This window comes from Lynx rufus, unplaced genomic scaffold, assembly GCF_022079265.1.
Source record: "Lynx rufus isolate CCGP_SWC_20201006 ecotype Redwood Valley unplaced genomic scaffold, mLynRuf1.p SCAF_17, whole genome shotgun sequence".
In the NCBI taxonomy this organism is placed as follows: domain Eukaryota; kingdom Metazoa; phylum Chordata; class Mammalia; order Carnivora; family Felidae; genus Lynx; species Lynx rufus.
In genome coordinates, this window is record NW_025814831.1 from 50,852,422 (window position 1) to 50,873,673 (window position 21,252).

The 21,252-nt window shown below is 40.7% G+C and overlaps 1 protein-coding gene across 1 annotated transcript in view; it reads left to right on the forward strand.

Moving 5' to 3' along the window:
* The first annotated feature begins 566 nt into the window (after window positions 1-566).
* The window catches only part of POLE2 (DNA polymerase epsilon 2, accessory subunit), a 30,789-nt gene continuing 10,103 nt past the window's right edge, over window positions 567-21,252 (forward strand). Inside the window, exons 1-11 of the mRNA XM_047079715.1 lie at window positions 567-635; window positions 4,203-4,303; window positions 5,207-5,282; window positions 8,148-8,225; window positions 8,355-8,448; window positions 12,164-12,238; window positions 15,369-15,452; window positions 16,061-16,117; window positions 16,540-16,588; window positions 17,220-17,292; window positions 20,460-20,632. Of these exons, the coding sequence (XP_046935671.1) occupies window positions 568-635; window positions 4,203-4,303; window positions 5,207-5,282; window positions 8,148-8,225; window positions 8,355-8,448; window positions 12,164-12,238; window positions 15,369-15,452; window positions 16,061-16,117; window positions 16,540-16,588; window positions 17,220-17,292; window positions 20,460-20,632 (928 nt within the window). The 5' untranslated portion in view covers window position 567. The remainder of the gene's footprint in view (window positions 636-4,202; window positions 4,304-5,206; window positions 5,283-8,147; window positions 8,226-8,354; window positions 8,449-12,163; window positions 12,239-15,368; window positions 15,453-16,060; window positions 16,118-16,539; window positions 16,589-17,219; window positions 17,293-20,459; window positions 20,633-21,252) is intronic.

Consider the following 21,252-nt stretch of genomic DNA (forward strand, 5'->3'; position numbering starts at 1 on the left):
CACAGCTCATTCGGTTTAGGAGCAATACGACAGTTAATATACTTCATGCTTATGACATTGCATGGAACAAAGGAAGTTCTCTAATACAAAGCGGGGTGGGTGGCAATGGTGGTGATTTTTGTAGCAGCTTCGAGTGAATGTTGGGGAAAACCCTATAACGTTTCCAGAACCCGTGTGAAATAGAGAGCAGGAGTACACAGGGCTCCCGGGTCTGGGATGAGCCGGATGGGAGTCCCGGAAGATGACAGCGATGAGGGCAGCGATGTGACGGTAGGTCAATACCGCGCGTGGGGGAGGGAAGCACACTACCAACCAGACACCAGGAAAGGACGCTTTCTCCTTTCAGTCTCTGGGCAACAAAAGCGTGCGGGGTCGTCTCTTCTTTTAGCCTACAGGGTCACGGGCTGCGACGCGCCAGGACGGGGGCGCCGAGCTCTCGGCTCGGGGGCTGGGGCGCAGGCTGGGCTTGCGGCACCCAAGCCTGGGCGGCGGCCGCGCGGGGGCGGGGCGATCCCGGGAAGGGGCGTGGCAGGGGCGGGGCAGCGGCCGTGGCGCCAAAACGCGAACATGGCGCCTGAGCGGCTGAGGAACCGGGCAGTAACCGCCTTCAAGCTGCGTGGCTTGCTGCTCCGGGGGTGAGTCTCCCTGGGGGCAGTTTACGGGAAGGACCAGGAGGGCCAGGGTCAGGCGACCGCGCCGGGCAGAGGGACGCGCCGCGCGCCGATCGTAGGCTTGGCCTTAAATTACAGAGACCCTTGAAAAAGTCTAGAGTTAAATCTATCTGGCAGGGTCTTACAGGCTTCGAGGACTTCGATTTCCCGACGTTCGCGTGGAATCGAAACGTTACTCCCCGGTGGGACACGGTCTCCTCCTGCAAAGTGCCACAAGGAGCCGGAGAAGCGGCTGTGTCGCAGCAGCGGTTTTTTGGCATTGTGACTTGAGCGCCTCTCGGTATCCGTCTCCCTCCCCTCTCCACCCCCCCCCCCCACGCGTCCCGCCTAGTCTCTGCCTCCGCAAAATGGGAATAATAGAGCGACTACACGTAGTTACCGAGTCGTCAGTTGAGCAACCTGGGAAAGCCCACATGCGTGTCCATAGTTATCAACCTACAGTTTTGAGAAAATTGTGAGCCCTCCCCTTTCTAAATTTTGGATTAGGCATTACTCCTGAGTGACAATTCCTAGAGAGTTAAGAAGTGGCTAAATTTGAAGCATGTTACTAGATCTTTTCCTAGGTCTTCCTCCTCCAACCCCCTTGAACATTTCCTTTGGAACTTTTCCGATAGTCAGGTTTCCTGGCCATAATCATGTTTTCTAGTCCCTACAGAATGCACTCTTGTTAAGATTTTCTTCACTAAATCTGTTTGTTGTTGTTGTTGTTGTCTTTTAGAATACAATGTTTTTTACAGACATATTTAAATACCTGCTGGATAGAATGTACTTTTTTTGTACCAGGCTTTGATCGCTCTTGCTGTATGTGGAAAGTTTTTGGTTTTGGAATAATGAGTTTTATGAAACTTAAAAATAAATTTTTTTAATGTTTATTCATTTTTGAGAGAGACAGAGGAAGAGCAGGGGAGGGGCAGAGAGAGAAGGGGACAGAGGATCCGAAGAAGGCTCCACGCGGTATCAGAGAGCCCAGTGTGGGGCTTGAACTCACAAACCGTGGTGAGATCATGACCTGAGAGCGAAGTCCAACGCTTAACCTACTGAACCACCCAGGCGCCCCTTATGAGACTTTTTCTTAAATTAATTAATTTTTTTTAAGTGGGCTCTGTATCCAACATGGAGGAACTTCAACTCAAGACCCAAGGATAAGAGTCACATGCGCTACTGACCGAGCCACCCAGACACCTCGACTTTTACGAGACTTTAACTTTGCTTTTGGATTAGTGGTGAACAAGGGCAAGGGTGGAGAGAAAATAATGAATTTTGTTCAGTTCGTCTCTGACATTTTGAAAATATGAGCAATTGATCAATAAACTGTTCTCTTTTCCCTTAGAATTTGACCCCTTAGAATTTATTCCCTTAGAATGTTAAGCTGTCATTCATTAATGAATTTAGTCGGAAATACACTGAAATGCTATCTGTACAGGATCTGGGCCAGATCTGTATAGCTTTACAGGCTTTAGTCTATCATAAGATCACTGTGCTGGAGCAAGGAGTACAAGAGAAAGACACTGTGGAAATTGGGGGTAGATAGTGTATTAGTTATTTATTGCTGTGTGACAAATTACCCCAAAACTTAGAGGTTTAAAACAGCACACACTTACTAACTCACGTTTTCTGTGGGTCAGGAATTCAGGTAGGCGTAGCTGGGTCCTCAGCTTCAGGGCCTCTCAGTCTCTCATCTCAAAGGTCATCTGGGCGAGATTTGCTTCCAAGCTCATTCAGTGGTTGGCAAGATTCAGTTCCTCCAGAACTATTAGACTTGGGGCCTCAGTCCTTGCTGCCTGTTGGCCGAAGGCTACCCTCAGTTCTTTGCCATGTGGTCCTCTCCAGTATAGCAGCTTAATTCATCAAAGCCAGCAAGAGAGAGTTTTGTGACATCTTGTTGCTTTAAAATTTTTTCTTTTAAAACTGCAATACAGTAAAATGTTCCATTACTTTTACCATATTCTGTTGTTAGAAGCAAGTTACGAGGTCCAGCCCATACTCAAGGGGAAGGGTTGCACATGGATGTGAATACCAGGAGGCCTGGATTATTAGGGGTTGTCTTAGAAGTCTTTCTACCATGGATATTAAATAATTCAGTTATTTAATTTCAACTTTAAAAAGGTCCCAGGAAAGTAGCGCTCTGATAATGTACAACAAGGTAACTACTCTAGAGTTAAAGAAGTCCATCATTAAGGAAGTGGTTTGAGCTGACTGTTCAAGATGACTTCACTAGATGAAGAAAAGAGTGGGGAGAAATGACCATTTAAAGTCTCTGAGGCAGGAGAGCACTGAGGGAGCCTAACAAGATTTGGCAGGGGCCAGGTCCTCTATAGGTCTATAGGCTTTGAGCTATCCTAAGAGCTGTCCCAATTCACCCAAAATGTGTGTGACTTTAGGGACTTAGTCATTAAATATCTAATGGATCACCTTCAAATTTGTTTGGCATTCTGCCAAAGGATGGCATGGTTCCAGTTTTCAAGGACCAATTTATCTATGATAAATTGGAGAGGTAATACCCACACATGAAACAATCAATAAGCAACCCAAGATAAAAACAATTAGTGGGGTGACTATAACAATAACATTGATGTGAAGTGTGAAGTTGTGTGCTACAAACACAGAATGGCATGCAATTAGCTAATTGTTTAGACAGTGTTCATTCTGAGCCCTCTTGGCATTTAAATCAGGGATTCATGCAGATTTTTTTTTCTTTTTAAAGTTCAGCTTTATTGAGTTCTTTTGGAGTCATGGGGGGGGGATTCATGTGATTTCAATATGAACATTGCTTCTATGACTAGTCATATATCATAATTTTTTCTAGTCTAATTTTTAAATTTTAAAATGGAAAACAACGATGAAATTACTAGAATTTAAGCAAATGCATTATCAAGTTAATAAATATATGCTTAAGTGTCTGCTGTGTTCAGGACATTGAAGCAAATGAAGTCTTCCTTAAATCTAAGGAGATTAAAAAAAATGTAAGGTGATAAATAGTACAAAGCTAATGTGATGTATCAGCCTGAGATGTATAGGAATTTTAACAATTCAGAAGGAAGGGGAGATTGCAGCAGAGAGAGCTGGCCTAGGAAGCCGCCTTTTTTTTTTTTTTTTTAAGTTTATTTATTTTTGAGAGAGAGAGAAAGAGAGCAGGGGAGGAACAGAAAGAGAGGGAGAGAGAGAATCCCAAGCAGGCTCCGCGCTGTCAGCACAGAGCCTGCCTGATCTGGGGGTTAGTTTCACCAACTGTGAGATCATGACCTGAGCCAGAATGAAGAGCTGGACCCTTAACCAACTGAGCCACTCAGGCACCCCATGCCTAGGAAGCATTCTTAAAAGAAGGTTGTGATTTGGGGCTTTAAGAATGGTTTTGTTGGCAGGGGATAGAAGGAAGAATTTGTTCAGAAAGGGCAGGAGAGATGAGCACTACTTGCAGAGAGGAGTGAGTAGATCTTAATTTCAGTGCTAGATTGATAAGTGCCAGTTTTTGGCATCAAACTTGTAGCCTCAATTACCAATGACATGCCTCATCTTTTCTTTCCTTCTCAGTGAAGCTGTTAAGTACCTCACAGAAGCTCTTACACCTATCAGTGAAATAGAACTTGAAGATGTGCTGGAAAAGATCATTGATGCAGTTGAAAAGCAACCCTGTAAGTAACATTTTCCGATAGCTCTTAAATCATTTCTAGAGTTCTATGTCCTCAGTTAGATTTATGGATTTAAGTGGAAGCTGAAGATTCCCTATTAAAATTTTCCTGCGTTATGAGACACATGCATGGTAGGTAGCACTTCTTCCCAAGGGGTAACCTCTAGTTCTGTTGGAACTCAGGACATTCCCCCCCCAGGCTGTTAAAATTCTTCCCACTCAAGGAGCTGTGTTACTGCCAGCTTTCCAGCACTTGACTCCTGATTTTGATCTAGTCCTCATGGTCACTTTTGTCTCTCTGTGTGCTTTCTACTTTGTCTTACTTAGATTCAGTACTCCTAAAAGTTTGGGGGAAACAAAGAGTTGAAGCTGAAGTTGGACGCTTAACCAACTGAGCCACCCAGGCACCCATTCCCCCTTTTAAGATATGAGCATATAAACAACAATCTATCCATAAGGACATCTAATCTAATGAAATAATGCTTGTAAAGTCCTGAGCATAGTGTCACGTTTTACTAAGGGCTTAATAAGTGGTTGCTGTTATAATTGTTACTATCGTGCCTATGGAAACATAGCAATTGTGATAGAAAGTTATACTAATGTAACCTTCTTAATCCTAGGAGTTTACAGAAGTGTTTGCATAACTGAATTTGTTAGTAAACAGTATTTAGAAAAGTAAGGCATTTGACTTGTATTATGATACCACAAGTGTCTTTGGGTGTAGAAGATTTAAGGTTTTTGAGATATGGCTTTTGTTATTGTTCTGACCTAACCCTTTGTCATAAGAACTAGGTAATGAGAATCTCAGGGTTGGTGTTTGCAGATTATTTTTAAGAAAAAAGCTACCTGTGGAAATAAGTAATTTTTTTGTCTGTTTCTAAAATTTGACTTTAAATTCTCTTTTCAGTGTCATCAAACATGATTGAACGATCTGTAGTGGAAGCAGCAGTCCAGGAATGCAGTCAGTCTGTAGATGAAACTATGTATGTGGATAAAATGAACTCTTCCCCCGTGCCGGAGATGCTATGAATCTTGTTTTAAATTATTTTCTTGGGGAAATAATTAGTGGTCAGCATTTGTACAGTGGTTATTTCTTGGTATTTCTTTTTAATTGATAGTTTGCATTATAAACCTCATTAAATGACTCATCTTTACTATTTTTTCCCTAAGATTTGAGATTAGAGTCTTGTTTATGCCATTACCAACTTTTGCCACTACCCATCTGATCTGACTTTATATTCTGCATGCTACTCCTGGATTGAATTGAATATTTAGACATATACTTTGCTTTTGCTCTTAGGAAAGTGCTGCATCCAGAAGAGTTCAGCGACTTATGTTGGGTCACATGGTGAATAGCAAAGAGGGTGGAACCTTAGTTTTTTGATTCTTGCCACTAAGTCATGCTATTAGAGCTGATAAATTCATATGGCAGTAATTTTTCTGGGTTTTATTTCCAAGCGTCCATCTTTCCTTTCCTCTTTTGATGTTTATTGAGAGAGAAGGAGAGAGAGAGTGGGGGAGGGGAAGAGAGATGGGGACAGAGTTCCTGAAGTGGGCTCTGTGCTGACAGTAGAGAGTCCGATGAGGGGCTCGAACTCACGAACTTCAAGATCACAACCAGAGCCAAAGTCGGTCGCTTAACTGACTGAACCACAAACGAGCCCGTGCCCTCCCTTTCCTCTTTTGAATATGACTTCTTTCTAGATTCACAGGGTTTAACTGGGAGGAAAACAACTGGGGAAATGGACAGAGTAATAACTTTAACAGTTTTTTCCTCTTTGGGGCAATGGAGATCATTGAAAAGAGTCGTTACCATAGTAGAGCTGATAAGAACAAAGAAAACTGAAGAATTTTAATTTTAACTTTGCAAACTCATTATTTAAGATACTCGGGTACAGCCATCAACAGAAATCCAAAATGACTGTATGGAAGTGTAAGGATTATAATCATAAAATAAGCATTGAGTTAACTGTTGTTTCTGTCTAGCCCTTTATATGCCACAGTTAGCCAATGTGGAGGTCCAGTGGGACTAAAAGGTAAACAGTCTTTGCAATTTCAGTTGTCAGAAAGTTACTAATTATCACAGAAGAGAGGCTTTCGTTTTTATAGATGAAGAGGTGGCGTGACAAGCCCAGTAACCTGTCAAGATCGATCTGCTAGAAAATAGCAGCACTGTACCTGGAATCTAGGTTTTCTTCACGTCCACCCGTTCTAGGCTGCTCTACGCTAGGTACTGCCACCAATGCAGCAAGAATGTTTTTGACCATATTCAATCTGGTAGATTAACATAAAATTTTAGGGAAGGTTTTTTTAGGTTGGACTGTTTCTACAATAGTGCTGTCAGTTTTTTTGAAACCTCTTTCAAATGTGGTTATGTTATTAACACTGAAAGGAAGTTATTTTGTTGAATTTCCTTCTCTAACACTGTGTCAAGAATATGCCAGTATTTGGGAGGGGGGGGGCTCTTTTTCTATGTTATACCTGGTTCCTGGGACACTTTTGCATAACATTGCATAATTTTGGATTAGAAAATTGTTGGAAATGATATTCTTTAATATTATAGCTCATAAAAGTAGTACCCAGGGGGAGAGACTTCTTTTAAGACATAACTATTTTATACGTACATGTTCTTTTTCAACAGATGACATTCTTAATTAGAAGTTAACTTGATTAGCCATTTACAACAACGTGGATGGAACTGGAGGGTATTATGCTAAGTGAAATTAGTCAAAGAAAGACAAATATATGACTTCATTTATATGTGAGATTTAAGACATAAAATAGATGAACATGAGGGAAGGGAAGCAAAAATAATGTAAAAACAGGGAGGGGGACAAAACATAAGAGATGCTTAAATATAGAGAACAAACTGAGGGTTGCTGGAGGGGCTGTAGGTGGGGGTGGGCTAAATGGGTAAGGGGCACTAAGGAAGACGCTTGTTGGGATGAGCACTGGGTGTTATACATAGGGGATGAATTACTGGATTCTACTCCTGAAATCATTATTTTACCATATGCTAACTAACTTGGATGTAAATTAAAAAATAAATAAAGATGTTTTGAAAAAGAACGAAAGCAAAAGAAAGAGATTTGGAAATCAAAGAAAACTAAAAAAAAAAAGAAAGAAAGAAAAAGAAGTTAACTTGATTAGGGGCGCCTGGATAGCTCAGTTGGTTCAGCATTCTGACTCTAGATTTTGGCTCAGGTCATGGTCCTGGGGTTGTGGAATTGAGCCCGAGTGGGGCTCTGCACTAAGCTTGGAGCCTGCTTAAGATTCATATTCTCTTTTTCTCTCTCTCTCTCTCTCTCTCACTCACTGTCCCCCTCTCCCCCACTCTGCCTCTGTATCCCTCCCCCACTTGTGTGTGCTCTTGTGCTCTCTCTCTCTCAAAATTAAAAAAAAAGTTAGCTTGATTTTTTTTTCTTGAGAGTATTGGCAATGCTTTCTTGTCTCTGAAAGGAAAATTTTACCCCCATATTATGACACTATAAGAAATTGTGGGGGTGCCTGGGTGTCTCAGTTGGTTGAGCATCCAGCTCTTGGTGCCGGCTCAGGTCATGATCTCATAGTTCGTGGGATCGAGCCCCATGTCGGGCTCTGCACTGACACTGTGGAGCCTGCTTGGGATTCTCTCTCTCCCTCTCTCTCTGCTCCTCCCCCACTCTCTCACTCGCTTTCTCTCTCAAACTTAATAAATAAACTTAAAAAAAAAAAAGAAATTGTGTATATGACCTGTGGAAAGTATATTTAATTTATATGCCATAAGATTGTAATACAAGTTTTTGTGCTCACCTAGAATTCGTATGTGTTAGTAAATCAGATCTGTGTTTTTGTGGGATGTTTTTCAGGGAACATATTTTCAATATCATAGGAGCATTTGATATTCCACGCTTTGTATACAGTTCAGAAAGAAAAAAATTTCTTCCGTAAGTATATTGATTTTAAGCTAATTTCAGATGGACATTTCTTTCAGAAGGCATACAGCCCATGATTCATTTTTGGCCTACCTTTGTATACTGTGATAGTTATAAATAAGCATTCCTTTTTTTTTCTAGTCTATTAATGACCAACCACCCTGCACCAAATTTATTTGGAACAGCAAGAGATAAAGCAGAGCTGTTTCGTGAACGATATACTATTTTGCACCAGGTAAGCTGAGGGTAGAAAATGAGACTGTTTAAGATTAGGTAACACTCAGAGTTAATTTAAAGGATGGAATTTTGTGGTCCAAAGCTTGTTCAATAGACTGTTATTGGCCTGTGTTTGAGACCAGATGGAGGATACAATTAACAATTAACAAATGTGATGATAAAAATAGCTAACATTTGTTACTGGTTTTTAACATGCTGAGCACTGTGTCCAGTATGTTACAGACATTACTTACCTCATTTAATCATCACAACATCAGTGTAGGTATAAAAGCTATTATCCTCATTTTACAGATGAGGAAACTGAGACCTAGATAAATTTAGGAAATTTACCGAAGATCACATATAGTAAGTACAGACTGGATTTGAACCCAGTTGATCTGACTCTGGAGTCTGGCCTTTACCTACTACACTATGCTAGCTTTGTGCAGTTTACAGTCTATGAAGTTAAAGACATTTGCACAAACAAGATATAAAGTAGAGTTTTATGTGCTGTAAAAGAGATATAAACAGAATGTATTCATTGGGAAAATCAGGGTGTTGGTTGCTTTGATCTTGTGAAATGGGGAAAAGGTAGTGGTAACAGTGTGAACAAAGACACAGCAAAGGGAAAGAGTGAACTCTGCAGGAAATGATAAGCAGTGGGTCCATTTTTGTGTGTAGAGGAAGGCTCGTGAAGAAGAGCAGCATGGGATTGGTTTGGAAAGGCAAGCGGGAGCCAGATGGTCAGAGTGCTGTGGATGCCACTCTTGGCGTTTGGGACTCTGTTTTCTTGGTACAAGGAGCCTTGGAATACCAGAGAGACTCCATCACAGCTGGGTTTTTTGAGCCCTTCTCTACCAGCAGATTTGGGGATGGGTTAAAAATATGAGAGAAGGGGCGCCTGGGTGGCTCAGTCGGTTAAGCATCCGACTTCAGCTCGGGTCATGATCTCACAGTTCGTGAGTTTGAGCCGTGTGTCAGGCTCTGTGCTGACAGCTCAGAACCTGGAGCCTGCTTCACATCCTGTGTTTCCTTCTCTCTCTCTGCCCCTCCCTTGCTCATGCTCTGTTTCTCTCTCTCAAAAAGAAATAAACATTAAAAATAAAACAACAACAAAGAATGGAAGAGAAGCCTTAGAGGAGTCTGTTATTAGTCCTGCCATAAATGATAGCTGGGGGGAAGGAAGTGGCAACGGTTGTAGACAGGGGACCACACTGGAGCAGTGGAAGCCATCATTCATGGTGACAGAGTGGATGTGAAGGGGAAGGCAGAGAGTAAAGACTCAGAGATGATTAAGGTTTTGAGTCAGAGAGTAGGACAGTAGAATAACATGGTAACAAATAAGAAAAAGGGAATGTTTGGGGAAGATGATTCAGATGACACAGGTACTGTCTTAAACATTTTTGAATTAAGGTTGTCAGTGGGAAATCAGGTGAAAAGTACATATAGAGCTAAAGAAAGAGATGTGGGAAGACAGATTTAGGGGGCATCTGCCCAGAGGAGTGGATGGAACTGCAGGTATGGGTGAGACCCTATGGGGTGGTGGGGAGAGAAGGGAAGAAAGGAGAATGTGGGGGCCAGGCCAGGGTGGTGGTATACGGGAGAAGGTTTTAAGGACAGGATGGTCAGCGCGAGTAAGCTCTGAAAAAGGATGAAGAGGGGCGCCTGGGTGGCGCAGTCGGTTGAGCGTCCGACTTCAGCCAGGTCACGATCTCGCGGTCCGTGAGTTCGAGCCCCGCGTCGGGCTCTGGGCCGACGGCTCAGAGCCTGGAGCCCTTTCCCGATTCTGTGTCTCCCTCTCTCTCTGCCCCTCCCCCGTTCATGCTCTGTCTCTCTCTGTCCCAAAAATAAATAAAAAAAAAAAAACGTTGAAAAAAAAGGATGAAGAAAGTGAACCCTGAGGATGCCTGTCCTCTCCTTCCATCACCTACATAATGTGGCCGGATCAGTCTTCCTTGATGTGTAGCTCTGATATTGTCATGATTTTGCAGTCTTTCAAGGAGGTTTATTGCCTATTGAATTAAATACAAACTATATATATGTAGTGTTTGAGATCTTCCATCGCACCTTTTTGGCCAAAATCTCTACTTTTCCTCTAATTGTACCATACTAGAGCGAAAAATGAAACATAACTATTGTTCATTTCTTCTCCTTCTGTAACTTTGCTTTTATTCTTCACTCTCTGGGCTGCTCTTCCCTTCCCACTTTTCTCTGCTATTGAAACCCTCCTAACCTTCTCAAATTCCTCCTCTTTTCTGAAACTCTTCTTGATGAGTCGGATGCAATCTCCTTCTGCCTTAAAGCACTGACTATGTCAGTCTGTCTTGTGCATCATTTACTGGAGTTGGCCCTGCCTTGCCTTCGGGGTGCTTATCCCCGTTATGAGATGCTCCTTGTGTATTTCCCCTGCCACACTTGCTTGGCACAATGCTGTTCACAGAGAAGATGCCCAAGTAAATACCACATTTCTTTTTTCTTTCTTTTTAAAAATTAGATTTTAAAGCCTATCATGTTATTTTGGGTGTGTCACGTAACCCTTCTGAGCCTCATTTTTTCTTATCTGTGAAATGAAAGCATTGCATTTTCGTCCATTCACATTTTATCACAGTTATCTTCCTATAAGCAAATCTGATGTTATTTTTATCCTATTTCAATATCTTTGTTTTCTATTGTCTACCAGATAAATTTCCTGACTTAGCGTGTAAAGTCGGTATCGTCAGGGCTCTTTTATTGGAGGTTACAGAAATTCAAACTGACTAAAACAGAAAGAGGCATTTATTGACTTGTGGAGAGGTCTGGAGGTCCACCAGTTTCAAGCATGGCTGGATCCAGGATATCCCACGTCTTGAGGCATCTACCTGTCTCCATCTCTTGGCAATTTTATAAAAATTGATTTTACTTTCAAACAGGTTCTCCCTACGAGATGACAGAGGCCCCTAGTAGCCTCAGCTGCACTTGGAGAAAGTTCCTCTCTTCTGGTAGTTCTAGCAAAGGTCTCTTAGTGGCTCTTAGCTTGAGCCTGGACCATTCACTGGCCAACAGGTGGGGTACTTATTCACTAGGCCTGTTTATAGAAGGGGGAAGAGACACCAGCCTTGCCTAAACCACATGGACCACAGTGGGGCAGGGGATATGGTTCCCCAAATAGAGGCTCCAGCTAATCTCTTGCCCTGTCTGACATTCTGCTTTGTGTACCTCAGATTCCAACTATACTACACTTTGCGTCACTTCCCAAACACTCCTTTACTCTTGTAAGTCTTTCTTGTGACACATCCCATCCTCTGCCTGAAATGTCTTGTCTCAGCCTCATATGGTTTCTCACTAGCAAAGTCTTATTTATCACTTAGGATCTCGTTAAATGCCCCCTTTTGCCTGGGGTCCTTCGTAGTATGGTGGCCCTCTACTTTCCTGTCTCACAAACCCCTGTGCTTTGAGGGTGACCCTTGGTTTGTTGTCTTCATACATACTTTGTATTGACACTCAGTCCAGAGTGTGCTGCTGGCAGCTATACGATAGAGCTTTTTCTTTAAAAAAAATTCTTTGAAATAATTTTTTTATTTTCCAAATTACACTTCTGGGTATTTGTATATTAAAACATGTGGGCTTTCAAATTTATTGAGAATAGGCAATATTAACATTCATTTAAGGACAAGATTTTGTCAGAGTACTGTTTTAATGAATTTTAGTTTAAAATGTCTGATTCAGTAATTCATGTGAATCTGTCTTTTTTATAGAGGACACACAGACATGAATTATTTACTCCTCCAGTGATAGGTTCTCATCCTGATGAAACCGGAAGCAAATTCCAGGTTAGTTATTTAGGAGGCGTAAGTGTACAAGTTAAATATTTATTGCTTAATTCTTACTTATTGAAATTTAAATGAGAATGGACCGCTGGTAACTGTTTAGCTAGCTAATTGACCTGTGCATTCTCACTGTTGAGAAAGACCATTGTCTGTGTCCTGGGCCCTGCAAATCTCTAATAGAAGCTACTACTTCCTTCTTTGGGATAGGCCCTGAGACACCTGGCTGGCTTGGTCAGTTAAGTGTTCGACTCTTGATCTCAGCTCAGGTCTTGATCTCAGGGTCATGAGTTCAGGCCCTGCATTGGGCTCTGCACTGGGTATGAAGCTTACTTAAAAAAAAAAAAAAAAAAAAAAGCAGCAGGGAGGGAAGGCCCTGAGACTACGGTAGCCCCCAGACCGTCACTGGCCACCAACACAGATCCCTGGTCCTTCTGGTCCATTTGCTGGATACGACACTGGCTTTCTGACCAACTCTCAACATTACCCTTCCTGCTCTCACTCAAACTCCAAAATCCTGGTCCTTGTCTAGCCCACACACTTACTCATCTAAAATGTGCTTTGTCCGTTGGAGTAAAAAGTTTACTTAAGGCACTAAGGAAATGACATTTATAGGATAAATGAGACAGCACAGACAGACCACAGGGTTGCTGGGGCCTGAGGAAGAGGTGGGAGGGAGAATGTTTTTTGTCACATGGGCTCCTTCCACTTTTGTACTCCTATGCCCTTTGTTTACTTGTTCCAGCCACACACCTAGTCACTGTCAGCCCGGCTGTGGCTTTATTCCTCTCTTAGCACACAGAGTCCTGCCGGGAGACAGTCCTTTGCTACTTCTAGGCCCTGCCAGTTCTCTGAGGTTCCGTATAGATTCTGAAGAGGCCCACCCTCTTTTAAGGTTCATTACATTCTCTGCCATGACAGATCAGAAGTCATGATGAGTAGTCTGATACTAAAATATAATACTACACAATGCACAAATTAAGGTTCGATGGTAGCAACATAGGAGAAAACATTTATAGTGTTTGACAGTTTCTGCTTTTAACTTTTATGAGAGAAAAAATTGTATTCACTTTTGGAAATTGACATTACTTATATTTCCCTACCAAAGACCATCTATGTGTTTTCTTATATATATTAGGTTTCCTGTGGCAACTTAGTTGCCCACAGCCCAGAAGCATTATTTCTCCTCTCCTTTTTCCCAAACTAACTTTAAGACTTAGCTAAATTATTTGGGAGACCTGGGTGGCTCAGTTGGTTAAGTGTCTGACTTTGGCTCAGGTCATGATCTCACAGTTCGTGAGTTTGAGCCCTGCATCGGGCTCTGTCCTGATAGCTTACAGCCTGGAGCCTGCTTCAGATTCTGTGTCCCCCTTTCTCTCTGCCCCTTCCTCACTCACACTCTGTATCTCTCTCTCTCAAAAATAAATAGACATTAAAAAAAATGTTATGGGTTAATGTGATTATATCTGACTTTATTTTTCCTTCTCTATATTTTTAAAATTTTTGAGTAGTAAACAGGCAGTATTTGTAATAAAAAAAATTTTACAGACAAAAAGAAGCTTCACTTGGTAATTCCTCTAAGAATGAAACATTATACACCCTTTCATTCAGCAATTCTGTTTCTGGAATTTGTAGAAGTATGTGCAACAGTTATACCCATGCACTAGGCCAAGAGGTGCAAGAAACATTAAGCACTGTTTTTACCAACAGAAAACTGAGCACCTTATGTGTCCTTTAATAGGAACTTGGTAACATAAATTTTTGTATATGTACTGTACATATCTATATCCATTAAAAAGAATGAAGTTTATCTATGCATAGTTAAATAAAACGATTTCTAAGAGATATTAAATTTAAAAAGTTAAGTTGTATAATATTAGTAATAATATGGTTTAATCTTTGCAAATAAAACAAAAACTGTATGTGTTTAGTAATGGTATATTATGGTATATACATATATATACATATACATATATGTAAGATTGTGTATAGAAAAGCATCAGAGGGGCGCCTGGGTGGCTCAGTCGGTTAAGCGTCCGACTTCAGCCAGGTCACGATCTCGCGGTCCGGGAGTTCGAGCCCCGCGTCAGGCTCTGGGCTGATGGCTCAGAGCCTGGAGCCTGTTTCCGATTCTGTGTCTCCCTCTCTCTCTGCCCCTCCCCCGTTCATGCTCTGTCTCTCTCTGTCCCCAAAATAAATAAACATTAAAAAAAAAAAACTTAAAAAAAAAAAAAAGAAAAGCATCAGAAAGGATTTTTTAAAATGGTGCCCCAATTGTTACTACCTTTAACTTAAAGATAAAAATATAATGGTCAGATTGAGGATGTAAATAAATAATAATGACAACCTTTTGAAATGCTAGTATAACTTTTTAAATAGCCTACTAATTTGCAAGATGTATTGACCAAATAAATAAAATTTATATTCTTTTCTATATTTTAAAGGTAAATGTACTTATCATTATTCAGAATACAGTAGTCCCTCTTTATCCAAGGGTGATATGTTCGAAGACCCCCAGTGGATGCTTCAAAGCACAGATAGTACCAAAACCTGTATATACTATGTTTTTTCCTCTACGTACATACCTGTGATAAAGCTTAATTTATAAATTAGGCACAGTGAGAGATTAACAACAATAATAATAAAATAAAACAATTATAACAATATACTATAATAAAAATTATGTGAATGTGGTCTCTCTGTCAAAATATCTTACTGTACCAAACTCACCTTTCTTATGATGATGTGAGATGATAAAATGGCTACATGATGAGATGGGAGGTGAATGATGTAAACATGACATAGCTTTAGACTACTATTGACCTTCTGGTGATTCATCAGAAGGAAAACCATCTGCTTCCAGACCATGGTTGATAGAGGGTAACTGAAATTATGAAAAGCAAAACTGGATAAGGCGGAACCTCCTGTAATATGAGATGAGACTTCATTGCTAAGAGCCTGAGTTGGTATTTTAGCTTTTTATAGGATAAATTATATCTGAGTTTTATCTGATTTTCTACTCAAAGTAGGTGAAAATACTGAAATGCACACTAAAAATTCACTTATTTATAAAAAGAGTAGTTTCTTCAAAGGACAAATTTTCAACCTTTAAGAATTTATTTTGTCTCATTTTAAGCTTAAAACGGTAGAAACCCTATTGGGCAGTACAACCAAAATTGGAGATGTGATTGTTCTTGGAATGATAACCCAGTTAAAAGAGGTAAGTTAAACTTAATAAGCATCAAACTGTTTTCAGCCTTTGGACTGATGAAATGTCAGTTCTGTATAGCATTTCTGCAGAGGGTACAGGGATGTATTCTTCATTGAAGGCTCCTGCCTCAGTTACCAGGTAGCCTTTGCATCTGCATTTGGTTTCCTGAGTAGACATCAGGGAGTGTCTTTGACAGGCCGCCAGTTTGCATAGCCTGAAATTAGTCCTCAGTGACCTCTGCTGGAACTGAGAGTACTGAGTTTCTAACAAGCAAGGCTGCAGACCACATCCTGCTCCCTCAGAGAAGGACACTGTTGGCTCTCTTAGGTGGAGGCACCTGGTGAGGCCCATACGGCCACCACCGAGCATCCCTCTTGCCGTCTCTTGATCTGCAGAGGTCATTCTCCACGTCCCTCTTAGGAGTCTCAGTCTCCATCAAGTGATTAATCTGAGGCTACCAGACTAGCAAATGGAAACACGTGGGCCAGGAATTGCTAGTTTTGAGAAATCCACTGTACTCTACTGTATTCTGTTGTCAAAGTTGTCAGTATTTTAATTATTTTGTCAGAGTATCCATTTTTACATAAATGTGGACATATTTCTTTTAACTTTTTTAGGGAAAATTTTTTCTGGAAGATCCTACGGGAACCGTACAACTGGATATTAGTAAAGCTATATCCTTTATATATTTTTTAAAATTATGTTATATGAGTTGGGGATATTGATTACACATCATTCTTAAGTTAACCTATTTGGTTTCCTATTGTAACTTATGTATGATGATGATGCAGGAATTGAGACATAATTCTAGCCAGAGACAAAAGAAACTGTAATTCTCCCTTATTTGGAGAATCCAAACAAGTCAGTGAGGAAGTTTATACCATGCTAAGAATGATCTATACTGACATTATTACCAAGCTACATCTTAGAATGGGGAAATTTAAACCTAAAAATTTTTAAGCTATGATCTACTCACAGTTTCAAATGTGAAGTCTTTGAATTTATTAGTCAGAAGTCCTTTGAGCCCAGAATTTATGTTGACTTTATCACCACCTCAAGCATAGAAATAGAATTATTTTCCTCAACTCTTGTATACCAGTTCCATAGTGGTTTATACACAGAGTCATGCTTTGTCTTAGCAGAAGGTAAGTCAGTATACCTTTTGCTGTCCTCCTCATCGTTCTGCAGTAAAACCATTTCTACATTGGTTAAAATGTATTAACATGGTATCATTTGGGAGAACATTGTTTATAAGAGCATACTTTTGACAACATTAAAAAACTCAGACTGGTGATGGGCCTGGGGTTTCTTTTTGGGGTGATAAAAATATTCTGAAATTAGTGGTGATGGTTATACAACTTGAGAATATACTAAAAACCACTGAATTGTATACCTTAAAGGGTGAAGTGTAAGGATATGTGAATGATGTCTTAATAAAATTGAAAAAAAACCCAAACAAACCAGATTTTACTTAGGGTCATAAAGTGAGACATTTCCTAATCTTTGTACCTCATGTCTCCGTACTCTAACATGTATTGTGAAATTAAAAAGTGAAAAGTTTTACTTCTGAGTCTGTTTCTACTTCATGACTTTTTAAAAATATAGAACTGAGACTACCTTTGGATCTGTAGCTAGGTGGGACTGGCAACCTCTGTAGTTAGTTGACAGAAGATGAGACAGCAACTTAGCATTACTGCTTTGTCTTCCATAACTTTCTTCCTTTCAGACAAGAAGAATTGGACAAATGAAAGTGACTTGTTACTTATCTTTTTTCAGGCTGGTTTGAAGATCAGGTGTTTCATGTCAATGCCTTCGGATTTCCACCCACTGAACCCTCTAGTACTACTAGGTATAAAATGTTTGGCTGAAGCCCTACAGGAATTTCATAATACTGGCAGTAGTGGTTTTAAGAGTGTGTATCATTTGTCGGTTACTCAGGCTTTGTGTCAGAATGCAAAGAGTAATAGAAAGAGTTGGAAGACTGGGTTATATGTGCATCTGAAAACTAGCACGTTGATTCCTGGTTAGTTGTATTCGTATCTCCCTACTTTGGCTTTTATGGGCACGTGTTCCAGTCTTCCTGTCTCGCTTATCTATGGGGTTGATTAGAAGTTCAACTGAGGTAAGAGATAGGAAGACACTTAGAAGAATATAATTTTCATGTTAATATAAAGCCTTATTTTTCTACTAATGATTAAAAGTTACAAGAGGCAGGGGCACCTGGGTGGTTCAGTTAACTAAGTGGCTGACTTCAGCTCAGATTATGATCTCGCAGTCGTGGGTTCGAGCCCCATATTGGGTTCTGCTGACAGCTCAGAGCCTGGAGCCTGCTTCAGATTCTGTGTCTCCCTCTCTCTCTGCCCCTCCCCCACTCATACTCTGTCTCTCTGTCTCTCTCAAAAATAAATAAACATAAAAAAAAAAGGTTACAAGAGGCAGATGAAAAAGCTCTTTAATGTAAGCAAAAGCATCATAATGTTAGAGCCATTCCAAAAGGACCTTCTCTGAGAAGAGAGAGTTCCCTGTCACTCAGGGTTTTTGTTTTTTGTTTTTTTTTATTTTTTTTAATGTTTATTTATTTTTCAAGGAGAGCGGGACAGAGTGTGAGCAGGGGAGCGGCAGAGAGAGAGGGAGACACAGAATCCAAAGTGGGCTCCAGGCTCTTAGCTGTCAGTACAGAACCTGATACAGGGCTCAAACTCACGAGCTGTGAGATCATGGCCTGAGCTGAAGTCGGATGCTTAACTGACTTGAGCCACCCAGGCACCCCTGTCACTCAGGTTTTTGAGCAGAGGCTAAACGATGGTGTAAAAGTTGTAGCTGGTGGCCTGTGGGTTGAATGTAGTCTGAAGAGCTTTCTTTCTTTTTTTCCCCTTTGAGGTATTTCCCTTTGAGGTACCTTTTGTTTCCGTTGTTTAAAAATTAAGAGATTTCTCATAAAAGTCTAGATTTCTGAGTCGTCTTGAACAACCAGATCTGGCAACATGGTCCCTGAATTCTCCCCCAGCTATCACTCCACTGCAGTGATGGCGCTTTGGGCAGGACATGTCAGTGCACCCTAGCTCATACCTAGGAGGCCTCAGCTGGTTGCTGCTTCCTTATTCAGTGTTCCCTTCCTGAAGCCTGTGAACATTTGAGTTTGCCACCTTTGGGGGAATTAAAGTTGCCTCCTAATCTTGAGATTCTGTCTGTGGTGAAAGTGATTTCAAGAAGTGTAAGAATTAAGATTCTAGTCCTAGTATACCTGTACAAAATCAAGGTATACAGGCCACGTTTGCTGGCTGGAAGTTACTGTCAGGGCAACTTCTCTTCCTGTTGAGGCAACCTAGGGGAAAGTGCCGTTCATGCAAATGAGGACACAAGCCCTCATCAAACCAACTCACTTTTAAGTGAATGCGTTTAGTGCCAGTTTGTGGCTTTTTACAACATGGTAGGTTTTCTTTGGGATATTATTTCGAGCAAAATTTCTGTCGCTTTTGACATTTTATTTCCATACAGGCTTCAAAATTACTACTTTGGAATGAGAGGTATAATCAAGGAAGCTGGCCGTGAGCAGTAACCCTTCGGTTTCAGCCTCATACAGAGCCTGCCAGGCAGTGGAGACGATAGGCGGCAGTGCAGAGTAGTGCACGAAGCTCTGGCCCTGGCTCTCAGACAGGGTCTGAAACTGAGCACTTGCATCTGTTAACTGGGACGGGCCGCAGGCAAATCACTTAACCCTCCTGAACCTTTTTTTCTCTTTTGTAAAATAAAGAAAATAAAATCTCCTAAAATGAGGTTTTTTAAGGATTTAAGATTGTAATCTGAGATATGTTTATATATGTACATAATTTACTTAGGAACCACATCATCCATCCATCCATCCATCCAAGGAGAGAGTTTCTTTTTATGTGTGACTACGCATGTTTATATCCTTTTTTTTTGACATTAATAATGGACACATACATTGCTTTGTAACATCCAAATTTTTATAATTCTGCCATGTATGTTAGTCTCTGTAGACCTCCTTAATCCCTTAGAACAAATTTCTAAACATGGAATTGTTCGGTTAAATGGTTAGTACTTATTTTGAGCACTTTTATTAGATATTGTTTAAATCAAATGTGCATTCCTCCTACTTTCAATTACATAGGAAGTTTAATGTTTGCTTTAGTCGGTTTTATTTTATTTTTTTTTTAATTTTTTTTTCAACGTTTATTTATTTTTGGGACAGAGAGAGACAGAGCATGAACGGGGGAGGGGCAGAGAGAGAGGGAGACACAGAATCGGAAACAGGCTCCAGGCCCTGAGCCATCAGCCCAGAGCCTGACGCGGGGCTCGAGCTCCCGGACCGCGAGATCGTGACCTGGCTGAAGTCGGACGCTTAACCGACTGCGCCACCCAGGCGCCCCTGCTTTAGTCGGTTTTAAAAGACACAGAAACAGCCTATTAAGTATTTATTCACTGCTTCTGTTTTTCTTATTTTAGGGCATTTAAATAAACTTATTTGCTTTTTAAGTGCTACAAGTAGTACATTTTCATGGCACTATTTACAATGATGAGAAAATAACCTCATTAGGTAGAAAGAAACTAAATTTGTAAAATTATTAGAAAAACATCTCCAACATGGGGCTGGCTCAGTCAGTAGAGCACCTGACTCTTGATCTCGAGGTTGTGGGTTTGAGCTCCATGCTGGGTGTAGAGATCACTTAAAAATAAAATCTTTAGGGGCGCCTGGGTGGCACAGTCGGTTAAGCGTCCGACTTCAGCCAGGTCACGATCTCGCGGTCCGTGAGTTCGAGCCCCGCGTCTGGCCCTGGGCTGACGGCTCAGAGCCTGGAGCCTGTTTCCATTCTGTGTCTCCCTCTCTCTCTGCCCCTCCCCCGTTCATGCTCTGTCTCTCTCTGTCCCAAAAATAAATAAAAAACGTTGAAAAAATAATTAAAAAAAAATAAAATCTTTAAGAAAAAGAAAGAAAGAAAAACATCTCCTACAGAATATAGGATAGAAGCTAATAATTATGTCATAATTACCTAGGGCATACTATGGAAATATTAATTTTTTTGGAGGGCCTTCTAATACATCTGTGAAGACTTCTGCAAAACTAAAACAACTAGAAGAAGAGAATAAAGATGCCATGTTTGTGTTTATATCTGACGTTTGGTTAGACCAAGGAGAAGTGTTGGGAAAACTTCACACCATGTTTTCTGGTGGGTGCCGTTCTTTTCTACCCTTTTAAACTCGAACGAGGGTTCATGTCTTAAAACTAAATTGTTACAAATGTATCTTTTTGAGTAGTCTATTTTCCTGCAAATGTTGATTCAGCAGTGAGATATTTTAAATGAGCCCATCTTAAAAAACTTAAATTTTTACATTTGAAAAATAATTGTGCATGCGTATGTGTGTTCATGAGAGCTAAGAATTAGTCCTAAGTATAGCATAAGAATGGATAAGAGCTTGGGTTTGGAGTCTGACAGAACTGGGTTTATTTATTTATTTTTTAAATGTTTATTTATTTATTTATTTTGAGGATGGGGAGTAGAGAATCCCAAGCAGGCTCCACGCTGTCAGTGCAGAGCCCAAGTCAGGGCTCTATCTCATGAACCTGGAGATCATAATCTGAGCTGAAACCAAGAATCACATGTTCAACTGATTGAGCCACTCAGAACTGGGTTTAAATTGCAGCCTGATACCTTGGGCAGGTTACTTAATCTCTCTCTCAGTTTATAGGGATGTTGTGAGAATCAAGCTATTACAGAGCCTGGCATATAGTAAGTGTTCAATAAATGGGCAGTATTGTTACTATTGTTTAAAAATACTGGTTATTAAA